At 47.0% G+C, this 12110-nt stretch overlaps 1 protein-coding gene across 1 annotated transcript; it reads left to right on the top strand.

Annotated features, from left to right (window-relative positions):
* The first annotated feature begins 1591 nt into the window (after positions 1–1591).
* On the top strand, positions 1592–12098 carry gtf2a1 (general transcription factor IIA, 1). The gene is made up of 10 exons (XM_086142978.1): positions 1592–1829; positions 3297–3398; positions 3688–3871; positions 5097–5161; positions 6543–6618; positions 6726–6850; positions 7294–7401; positions 8074–8463; positions 8548–8637; positions 10374–12098. Exons 1-10 carry the CDS (start codon positions 1800–1802, stop codon positions 10479–10481), a joined length of 1278 nt encoding a protein of 425 aa, XP_085999104.1. The 5' UTR covers positions 1592–1799; the 3' UTR covers positions 10482–12098.
* The last annotated feature ends 12 nt before the right edge of the window (positions 12099–12110 follow it).

The following is a 12110-nucleotide window of genomic DNA, read 5'->3' as shown; positions in this document are numbered from 1 at the left end:
AAAGGGAAATGCATTTATCTGTCCTTTTAAAGTGACCACTTTAAAATGCCATCTATTTGGCGGAAAGCAGTTGATCACACCTCAAAGCCGCCGCTCAAATCTGCAGTAATGGAAATGCAAATCCCTCCCGCTGTGTTAATCTGACCTCACAGATCCGAACCAGCTCAAGCCGAGCCGGCGGGAAGAAAAAGTCCTGCAAGTTTACATTTGAAAAAAAAAACAAAATAAACGGAGCCGGTTCATCTCCGAAAGGCAACTTCAGGAGACACGACGGACCGAATGCTCGAACCGAACGGGTAAATACAGAGTTGCTGAACTGTCAGGGAACAGTTTAGTTTCTGAGGCCACTCCAAAAATGAATGTACATATCTTTAGATAGCCATATAAGTGCTATGTGATGGTGCATTCACATTTAATGCACACAGTAAATCCATGTAATCTCTGCTTTTAATGAGATAGCCAATTATTGTGGAATCTAAAATTGTGCACAAAATGTTTATACTGTTTAATTTGGAGTAAAAATACAAAACGGACTATTTTCATTAAAAAAAAAAAGTAGGAACCAAATCGCACATCAAGTTTGTGTTTTACACGTGTTGCTATTTTTAGAAGCAGAGAGGGTCTTGTTTGTGTGTTCTGCCTCTGAGAGGGAAACCTCTGCACGTAGCTTGATCACACTCTTGTGGCAGCTTTATATTATTACATTAAATTAAAAGGAAGACGCTGGAGTCATAAACTGAGCATTAAATAACTGCTTTCACACTGGAGACATCTTATTTGAACTTAATGGCATAAAATTTCACTGCTTCCAAGACAAGTCTTTCATTATGGGATGCTCAACAAGAGGCATTCCCCTTCCCGTCAACCGCAGGAGATTAACATTGTCTATATTGGCGTTTCCCAATGTGTTGGAAGTCAAAATAACTCATCGTTAATTCAATCACTTGTATAATTTTTAAGCACCGTGTGGGAACGTGAACAAAATTGCAAAGGTAAATTAACGAACCAGTAAAAATAAGGAGGGAAAAACATGCCTATTAAAGCATGCCTGTGAAATAATAAATTCAATCATAATGTGCCTGCAGAGCATGGGTCCACGCCGCAGTGAGTCTTGGTAATGCCGTGCCACCCGCTTCAGGCAAACCTTGGGATGCAAAAGGAACAGGGACAAGAAACCCGTGGCGTTGTGGAAAATTGTGGAGCGTGCATTTAAAATTGAACTGCTATTCCCTTTTGCAAACACGTCAAATCATAACGTGCTTTTATTCAATTAGCTCCCGCAGCTAGGCAGTATTGTGATCAAGGAGGGCCTACACTGTCAAGCTTACTTTGTCGTAATTGAAAAAATAAACATTTTTTTACTAATGATATAATAATAATTACAGAATTGTCACGATTTTAATAGTGGTAGCTCAGCAGACGTGGGTTTATAAAGAGTCTACCGTGTGCGTTTCAAGACTTCAACGTGATTTAAAAAAAGAACTACATTTCCCAGTAGGCTTTGCGCGAATACGCATACTCCACACCAAATCTCGCGTTACGCGCGGCTTGACCCTGCCCTATGTCTCGCGCACTCGCAACTCCATCGCTCAGTATATAAAGCAGAACAACGGCGGAAGCAGGACGGCTGGGGAGTCGCAGCCCGGGATTGTAAATAAGACCGCTAAAACTGTGTTTTATTTACAAGAGTGATGCCGGCTGTTTTACAATACCTTTCCCAGTTGTTTTAACCGTTTTTTTGTCATTTTTTTGGCTCTGCTCCTCGTCTATTTCCGTGTGGTTTTTACACTACGCGTATAATGGCGAGCTCGGCTAACTCGAACCCAGTGGTAAGGATCAATCTCAAGGATTGTCAGCGGGGAAATGGGGGTAAAGTTAACGGAAAGCTGTCGACCATCTGGTTTTGTTTATGCAGCAAAACGATTTTGATTTTTTTTCCTCCTTTTTTGCACACATCACTGTTATATCCAATAAAAAAATTAAAATGGGCTCAATCTATCGGCCATTTTAAACGGTTTTGGAAACTAACATTAGCCTAACGATGGTCTTTCAGGTGAGACCATATGGAAAAAAGCAGCAATGAGAGTAGTCGATTTCCATGAGAGGTGTGTTTAAAACTTGTAGAAGTTTGGATTTTTTTTCACATGAAAATGCGACTTCTACGTCTGTGTGTCTCCCCTTTCTAGCCACTCGATTTAACTTTGGCTTTGTCACATCTAAAATTAATGCTAGTTACATCCGATGTGTCGCGTTTGTGTGAGTGCGGATGAACCTCGAGTGGCTGCTTTCGTTGATAGGAGTGAGTCAAAAAGGGACAAATGGTTACTTCGTTTAGTTTTTTTTGGAACAGATGTACTCTAAGCACCTCGCATCCTCCACTTTGAATGAATAGCGCAAAAAAACGTTTTTTTTATAAATTTTCAAGTATCCGCAGCCGAGTCAATCCTCAAACGTTTCAGCCCGTTGCCTCATTGTCCACCATTCCACGACCAGAAAGCAGAATAGCCGCCCCATAACCAGTTATTTCTTTTTATTTTTATATTTTTTTAACCCACGTCCTCTCAGTTTACCCCCTGAAAAGACAACCAAAAAAAATCATTTTGACACAGCCGAACATTTTAACGCTATTTCGACCGAAAAGAAAAAAAAAACACCCCTCCGCTTGTCAAGGCTACATTCCGTGCAGCGCTCCGTAAAATGGCCTCCACGTCTCTCCTTCTCCGCGCTTCTGGCCCTCCTCCTCTCGGTTGCCTGGTTTTATACAGCCATATTGGCTCTCTAATATAGACTGCCCGGGATGGGAAGGTGCTACCCGGCTCTACGTCACAGCACATATAAACACCAGACGGCTTTAAATAGTGGAGGAGCAGCCGGGGGGTGGAGGAGAGGAGCGGCGGGGAGCGGAGCTCCGAGGTCCGCAGCGCGGACATCGGGGACGGTGGCCTCCGTATGCGCCACCGCGCTTTTTATATCCCGCCGCCTCGGTCGTAATGCGGCTTTCGCGGATATTAATAACAAAAGAAAAGAGGCCCTAATCCGTGTTGTTGTTGTTGTTGTTGTTGCGGCTGCATGTCCGCGGGGCCGGCGTTGGGATTACATGAGAATAAATCGCTGTAGTTGTTGTCAAAGGTCATTATCAAGTCCACCTGTATTATTGAACCCCTCCCTGTGTTTGCATTGGCTATTAATGATCATTTTACTTTATAATTAATTCCTTTTTGCATCCTTCCTGTCGTATTGTGAAAATTAACACAAAATATTTCCTCACTTCCACCCCCCTCCCTTCCTTTCTGCAGCCTAAGCTGTATAAGTCTGTGATTGAGGACGTGATCAACGAAGTGCGGGAGCTGTTTCTGGACGAGGGAGTGGACGAACAAGTGCTCCTGGAGCTGAAAACGGTGAGTGACCTCAGCAGCATTGTTTCATGTGTGCAGCCTCAGCGGGAAATACTACGTGTCATCTGGTTGGGGAGGCTACTCGCTAGTATTCTGTGTTTTGGTTTTACCAGCAACCACTACTCGCGCACAAACCCAACTGTGTGGCCTGGTGGAGGGTCACAGATTTCAGTGCGCTTTGTAATATTCCAAAACGGAAACCAACAAAACATGATCCTCAAATGTAGACTGATTTGATTGGCCTTTATATCCCTTTTTTTTTTTTTTTGTTGATTTTATCTGGCGCTTCAAGCTATGGGAGAACAAGCTGTTGCAGTCCAAGGCAGTGGAGGGCTTCCATACCGAGGAGCAGGCAGCCCTACAGGCCGCTCAGCAGCAGCAGCAGGTTCAGCAGGTCCAGCCGGTCCAGCAGGTTCAGCAGGTGTCTCAGCCCGCGCAGACCCAGCAGGTCATCCTGCCCCCCCAACAGCAGCAAGGTCAGTACGGTAGAGCGCGGCTCAGCGTTGTATCTGTGATGTGGCCGAGGAAACGGCGAGTCCACCCATGTCGGAGTTCTAGATGTTGATTTTCAAGCCGAAACGGAAAAAAGCAGGCTCGTGAAATCTAAACCTTGTTTTTGAGACGCCCAGCGAGGGCCGGTCAGATATCAAGTGACCCAGTGCTTGTCCAACCTGTTTCCTTTTTTTTTTTTTTTTTTAACAGCAAATATCCTCCACGAGCAGTGAATGAGATTATTGATCAGAGCTTGAGGAAGGATGTCGCCCGTATAATGTCACACACCACGTCTCAGAATCAGCCATATGTCAACGTTCCCCTCCATCCCATTCATTCCCTCCATTAATGGAGTTAAATTGTTTCTGTTTTCTTTGTGAAATCATCTGTGGTCATCAACGGGACTAGCTTAAGGTATATCTTTCCTTCAGTGAGATTTCGAAGCACAATCCAAACCCGGTTAACTCACGCACACACTCTGAAATTGAATCAAGTGAATTAGCGGATAGCTAGTTCTGCTGGAGTGTAATGTGCCCTGAAACGTTCTCCATTACGGCAGCAGGCAAAGGTGCCACAATTCAGCCCAAAAAGAAACACACGGTTGGGAAGGCTGTAAAAATACCCCGCTATGGTCGCTGTTTTTGGAACGTCCAATCGAGAGAGGCGACGGGAGGAGCGGCGTGGCAGCTGTGAATCACAGCCATGACACGTCAACTCCGGTCTCCACCACAATTCATCCGTCCATGCCAAATTGAATCCATATTAACCTTCAAGTTATCTTGGTTTTACATTTTGTAAGTGATAATTCACTTTATTTGCGTTTCTAACCTCCAGACAGGGCAGACATCCATAATACCCACACCCTCACTGGCTCGGGGCTTCAGGCCTCAGACCAGGCTAAGAGCCGCAGCAGTGCGTTGACACTCGCTGCATTTTGATGTGATGAATGTAGACGCCGACGTTTATTGACGGCATCGCGAAGGACCCGCGTGTCGAGATTGCGGGTACGAGACGGCATCGTGATGCTCTGTGAAGGAGATTTAGTCGAATAGAGCGGGCTAAGTGTCGGAATAAATGTGAGAGCTGCATAACTGAATTTGACTCCTTCCTATTAAACAGGTCTTCTGAAGAGGGTGAGCTCTGAAAGACTGAACTACTCAAATATTTATGTTTATTAAATGATGACCCAGGCCTGTTTCTGTGTTCCAGCACCCCAGCAGCAAGTCATCGTTCCCGATTCCAAGATTCTCCAGCACATGAGTACAACCGGGATGGTAAGGAGACGGCGACTATCGAGTAAAGACAACCTGTCAGAAGTTGAAGTTGTGTATTCCAGTTCACGTTCAAGAGCCCCGTCAAATATTTAAAATGGGTTGTCTGATTTGCGCACAGATGCCCTTCACCACTCAATGCAAGTAGCACGACAGTCTTAATACAGATTGTTTGATCGGCCTGGGAATCAAACTAGTTAGAACCAATAAGAAAATTGCAAAGTTGCATAAACCCTCTCAGGCTCAAATTAAGTTGTGGCGTAATTAGCTAAGTAGCATTTAGCTGTTGCAAATCTGCAACATCTGCCTGGAGAGGGTTAAGAAGAGGAAAAGCTAGCTTTCAGCCTTGCCTCTGAGGTCCTGGTGTTAGCAAAGTGTCTTCCGGGACCCGTTCACACGGAGGTGAACACCCACGCGGCTCGGTTGGATTCCTCGACAGAGTCGTTTGAAAGAGGGTCGCAAGGCGAGCATGAGCAGCGTCGGCAAAATATGCCAGACGTGTCAAAGTCAACCGGTCCAGGAAGGAGGCCGTGACGTGACATAGCAGTGTGTTTGATTTCTCTCTTCTCATGCAACCAGTCCACTGACCAGAGTATAGAAATGATCTCCCGATAAGCCTGCATGTTAAGGGACTATTCTTCAGTTTCCCCACAGATATTTATACAAAGTAAGTCGGGTTTGTTCAGTCTGTCTGTATCTTATTACACATTGAAGATTCGTGCCGGGACCTGCAAAGGTTACGTTTCCACGCCACGGCTTGTCATTGCGTCCTTTTACACTCACGTTTTATTTTTTTTATTTTTGTTTTTTTGAGTGCTGCTTTTTTTTTTTATTTCCTCATATCGTCTGTTGCACTCATTGGCAGGCGTAAAGAAAAACATCCATCTCAAACCCAAATGTTAAATTTGGGTGGGCTTCACACACGAGTTTGAAATTGTTTTGCGGCTTTCGATGTCTATTTTAAATCCCCGTCTGACATTTACTCAATGATAAACCTTGCTTGTAGCGCTTGCATATTCCACACTCCTCAGTGTGACACCTGTCCATATAGCTTGCCGTGGTTTCCTGATTTTTTTTTTTTGTTTTTGCAGCAGCGGCCAGCGCGGCATCTTGAGCGCCACGTATTGATTTTCCGTGTAAAATCTTAAACCTGGCCGGAGCGCATTGATTGGCCGGGCCCCTCCCCGCCCCTCCGTCTCTCTCCGTCCAAACTGTACAGACAGCTTGTCTGCGAGTCGGTACGAAAAGAGACGCGCTCCCACCTGGGTGGGATATCGAGGGAAACGCCAGAGTTGTTTTTCCCCCCGCGGACGCGACGCTTGTGTGTGTGTGTGTGTGTGTGTGTGATTGAGATTCATGTTGGCGTCCCCTCTTCTTCCACTAGAGTGCAGCAGCTGCCGCGGCAACTCTCGCCCTGCCCGCAGGCATCAGCCATTATCCGCAGCTCATCGCGAGCCAGGGTGAGCCGCACTCCAGCCTGCATCTCCATCAGACCCGGCGTCCACTTCTAATGCAACGTACTGAAACACCCCCCTATCTACATCTTCTCCTCCTCGTGACCCCCCAGGTCAGATCCTGCAGGTGGTCCGCGCCGCCAACGGCGTCCAGTATGTCATCCCGCAGCCCCAGCAGCAGATCCTGGTGCAGCAGCAGATGCAGCCGGGCGCCGTGCAGGCTCCGGTCATCCAACAGGTAGGCCGCACTGCACACACACACACACACACACACACACACACACACACACACCCTGATCTGTTGTATAAATCTGCGAGTGATCAGTCCACAATCTGTTTGTGGAGGGTTTGGCAGCGTGTCTTCTGGCCCCGCCGCAGTGGAAATAACCAGCTCGCGGAACAATAAATACGAAGGATGGAAAAAGGAACGGGGAAAAACATCCAACAAGTGGTTGTGGAAAGTCAGGAGGGCCTCGTGTGCACGGACGCCGAAAATATTCAGCTGCGCTCTCGGGCGATATCAATGAAGTCAAGGATGTTTTGAAATTCCTGTTTCGAAATTGCGCTGGCCTTTCTTCGCTCTGGGAAGAGAGACCGCCAGTTGCACCCGTTTTAGTCAAATGTGTTGTCATTTGTCCGATAAAATACAGAGCTTACAGATGTGCGTTGCACCCTGTCCAGGTCCTGGCTCCCCTGCAGGGAGGCGGCATGCCTCAGCAAACAGGCGTCATCATCCAGCCCCAGCAGATCGTCCTGGCTTCGGGAAACAAGGTTCAAGGCAACGCGCAGGTCAGCGCCTGAAGACCCTCAACGATTGTTTATTTTATTTATTTGTTTTTTTTGTGTTTGACACACATCGCAGTAGTTCCATCGTAGAAGTGTATGTGCAATTGGAATATGTTCGTCTTTATAATGTCATTTCTGAGATCCACGCAGAAAGAAAAATAACACAAGCTGTCCATCAGAGGAACAGCACATGTTAGATGTTTTGGAGAGAAGGTTAGAGAAGCCAGACTGAGATGGTTGGGTCATGTACAGAGGAGGGATAGAGAATATATTGGTAGACGGATGCTGGAATTGGAGCTGCCAGGCAAGAGGTCTGGAGGAAGACCAAAGAGAAGACTTATGGACGTAGAGAGAGAAGATATGAAGGTAGTTGGTGTGAGAGAGGAGGATCCAGAGAATAGGGTTAGATGGAGAAAGTTGACTCGCTGTGGCGACCCCTGAAGAGAAAAGCCGAAAGAAGAAGATTATAAAGTAGCAATGTGAAATACAACGGTTTTTATAGATATTTATGAGTATTGACGATCTATTTGAGTTATATTTTAGGGACCAAACGTCAGTCATTTCACCCCTTCGCTCAGATTCTGCGGCTCAGTTTTTGCACATCCCTCTGTCCCGGCCGCGTTCCAACTTTGAGACCTTTCTCCGCATGTTCACCACTCCTGCTTTCCCCATTAGGTGATGCAGGCAGCCTTGGCTCCGCAGCCCGGTCAGGCGGCGCCGGCCCAGGTGCAGCAAGTCCAGCAAGTCCAGCAAGTCCAGCAGGTCCAGCAGGTCCAGCAGGTCCAGCAGGTCCAGCAGGTCCAGCAGGTCCAGCAGGTGCAGCAGGTTCAGCAGGTCCAGCAGGCCCAGGGCTCGGCCGCACCGCAGGCCCCGGCCCCGGCCCAGCCACAGGCCCCGGCCCAGGCTCAGCCGCAGCCCCCGGCGCAGCAGCCGCCCATGATGCTGCAGGTGGACGGCGCCGGGGACACGTCCTCCGAGGAGGACGAGGATGAGGAGGAGGAGTATGACGAGGACGAGGAGGAGGAAAAAGACAAGGACGGGGGAGAAGATGGACAGGTGGAGGAGGTGAGGTGGATTTTCGCAACTCCGTCGCTGCCCGTTGAAGGTTTTTGCTGTTGTTTAACCAACTGGCGTTTGCTTGTTTTCCAGGAGCCGCTGAACAGCGGGGATGATGTCAGTGACGAAGAGGACCAGGAGCTGTTCGACACAGAGAACGTCGTGGTGTGTCAGTATGACAAGGTAGGACGTGACCTCAAGAGACGTGCCGTGTCACATGATCCATGTGGCTAATTTTGACACGTCACGTTTGTTGATGAGTTGTAGCTGTAAAAATTAGACACGTGAATTAAAATGCCGTGTGACAAGCAGGGAGGTAGCCAGTGGGAACGCTCTTCTTACTCGTTCGCCGGCCAGTTGTTTTGATCCGTGTTTCTTCTCAACGACACCGGATCGCTGAGTTTACGAACGAAGATCCTACAAAGCCCGCAAGGTCGACGCGAACATTTCGAGACGAGACAAAATCCACGGCGAGCGCCAGAAGAGCAAATCTGTGGAGTAATCCGGCCAGAGGCCACGCCGTCATAAGCACCCCCGGCTGTGCAAGCGACACAAAGAACCGCAGGGCCGACCCTTCAGCATCCTTTTAATCAACAGTTGCCAAACAAGAAGCAGAAAAACCCTGAAATGGAAACAGACTGCATTCACAAGTCAGTGAAACAAGTATTAGTCTGAAAGCATAACACTGGCGACATCATGGCGTAAGAATAACTTGCACCTCGATGAAAGAGGAGCGGTAATCTGAGTTTATGTAACCATAACAAGGACCGTCAAGCATTCACTATTAACTTTTTTAAAGAATATCGCAACTAAATTTCAAGCTTAAAGAGAAAACCGTGATCACGTAGATCTAAACCAATTTTTTTTTTGGTTTTAAATATTCTGGCTGAGTGGTAAGGGATTCTGCCTCACAACAAAAGGGTCTCTGGTCGGATTCCATGCTTGCGTTGGGTTCCTCCGGTTCCTCCCACAGTCCAGAAACATGCAGGAGTTTCATTGAAGACCCTTCATGTGGCAGACGCGTGAATGGTTGCATCTCTAACCCTCTGGCCGTGGACCCTCGGTACCAGGCCCCACAAGACAAGAATAAAGTTGTTTAAAAGTAACGATTTCATTTTCACGAGCCTCCCGGGTTTTTTATTTTGAAAAATCCCGCCTGCGCCTCACTGCTACGCTTGACTCCGTCAAAGGGTTTGTCGGCAAGCTAACCCTCGCTAAAACAGCCCGTGAACAAATATCAAGGGAGAGCTTATTTGAAAAGATGAGACCACTCTGTCAAGAGTGCCGGCAAAAAGAGGCGTGTTTAAAAGAAACGCCAAGAGTCATAAGTTGGTTCGCCGTGACAGCTACAAGATGAGATATTTCAAATATTTAGCCTCGTGTTTATTCGTCGTAGATGCTTGGTTCTTCACATTCTGCTTGGATGTAGAGAAGAGTATCATCTGCAAACAGCCTGAGCTGCGGCCGACAGATCGGATCGTGTGTGCAGACGGTGCACGGGATGCTCCGAGGCCTTCAGCGTTCCCCGCGCTCGGCCGCGGGATCCTCACATGAGCTGATAGCCGGGATGACGCCGTGGATCTGGCCTCCCATCCTGCTCTTGGAAGCGACCGAGACGTAGCGTTTGCTAATCCAGCTTGTGACACTGTAACCTCCACACCCCATCTGTGATAGGAACAGATGATGCACTCACCGGGGCTCGGAGAAATCACGTCGACACCAACCCCGGTCCAAATCTCCCGTCAGTGGGATAAGCTTTTTGCTGGAACCGCGGAGCCATATTAGCTGGCACCAAATCGGTCGTGGAACCATCGGTTCTCCAATGGTTCTTGACGCGTTCAGGCGAAACTGAGTCGTGATTTGTTTTTGTTTTTTTTTTTTTTAAATACGCTCATCAATTTTCCTCTGTCACTCCCCAGATCCACAGAAGTAAGAACAAATGGAAATTCCACCTAAAGGACGGGATCATGAACCTGAACGGGCGAGACTACGTTTTCTCCAAAGCCATCGGGGACGCCGAGTGGTGAGGCGGAGGGGGAAATGAAACGGCGACAGGAGCCGGGAACTCTGTGACTCCTCCTATCCAGTTTAACAGACGCTTCAAATATCCTTCCATATCCCGTGACTGGATTTTATTTCAGGAAAACGTCTTCTGGGGCTTTGAGAACTCTTGACAAACCCAAAGGACGGCGAGGTGCTGTACGACCCGGGCGTCTCCAGGCGCACCCCTGGCCGGAGCCCCGCCGGAGCCGGGAAACCCACGGCGGAAGGGGGGGGGGGAGAGGAAAAAAAAAAAAAAAAAAAAAAAATAGACGCCTGAGAAAACGAAAAAAGAACGACATTCATTTCTCCGCCAGTCTCCTGAGAGAATTCACTCACATCGGAAACACATTTCACATCGTACAGGTGTAGTGGACCAGAATGACCACCGCCCCCCCGCCCCCCCCCCCCTCGTCCCCCTCGGTCCTGCTGGAGGTCAAAGGTCGTTCATTGTTACCCTGTAGGTGGAAAAAAAAAAAACAAAAACACCGTAATAATGCACTGTAGTCGGTTGACTGGATTGACTCGTGTCTGAAATTAAGTCCGAAACTTAATGCCACCAGTCGAGATCGCTGCCTTTCGGGGCCAGAACCAACTTTTGGCTTCCTTTTTTTTTTTTTTTTCTTTTCTTTTTTTTTTTTTTTCATTCTGGGATTGTAATTTCATGTCTCAGTCCATGTTTGTGATAAATGGTGCTCCAGAGTGTTTTACGTAGTTTAACGACCTGTTTATTCTTTTAAAAACATTTTCTTCAGTGTGATGAAGAGTGGAAAGACAAAGAAGGTAATGTTGATATTAAGGTAACCAATCGTCGTGTAAAAGGCATTGTTTTGTTTTTTTCCCCCCAATCTCGCTCCGGAAGTTGTTGGAAAAAAAAAACAAAAAAACAAGAGTTTGTAACCGTCGGCCCCCCTCTGTCATTCCAACAAAAAAAGTCAACACAAAATTCATTTCATCATCGGTTTGCGTCGTTCTTAATTTACCCCCGCCGCCCCCTACGCCAGATGGGAAAAAAAAAAAACCTTATGCACTGTCCTTTTTAATGGATTTGTAAGGAAACCCGCGGCGTCGCTCAGCTCCAAGAGAGCGATTCCACGGCCGCCGCGCGCCTGTCCGCTCAATGTCCATCTTGTGAGTTGGTTTTTTTTTTTTTTCTTTTCAGTAGGGTGGGGGATGCGGGGAAATGGTCACTAAATCAGCTGCTTTTCTGTGCACAATCTTCATTTTCAAGACGCTACAACCGAATCTAATCTGTGGGGTCGGGCGTCCTCCTTCCCCTAATTTTTTTTTTTTTCTCTCCTATTTATTCCTGAAAGTAATTAATTTTTTTTTTTTTTTTTTTTTGAAAGGTTGAAAAGCCGCACCGAACTGTGCTCTTATAATCTAATAAGTGTTCCTTTTTTCTCTTTTTTTTTTTTTTTTTTTTCTCTCTGTCAGACGCTCAGTGTCAGAAGCCACCGTTCCACACAATTTCACGCCCCACTCTTTCGTGCTTTCATTTAATTCATGTTTTTTTTTTTTTTTTTATAGAATATTTTCTATTGAAGTGAGTTTAAATCCGAACCGTGTGATTGTTTTTAACCAAACCCCAGTCCCTTCCCTCCCCAGTTTTCGCG

The sequence above is a fragment of the Fistularia commersonii genome, chromosome 36 (assembly GCF_037954325.1).
Source record: "Fistularia commersonii isolate RoL2024-O1a breed Wild chromosome 36, RoL_Fcom_v1.0, whole genome shotgun sequence".
NCBI classification, from domain to species: Eukaryota; Metazoa; Chordata; class Actinopteri; order Syngnathiformes; family Fistulariidae; genus Fistularia; species Fistularia commersonii.
Note: the sequence above shows the minus strand (reverse complement) of the source record. Positions and strands in the feature narration are given on the sequence as shown.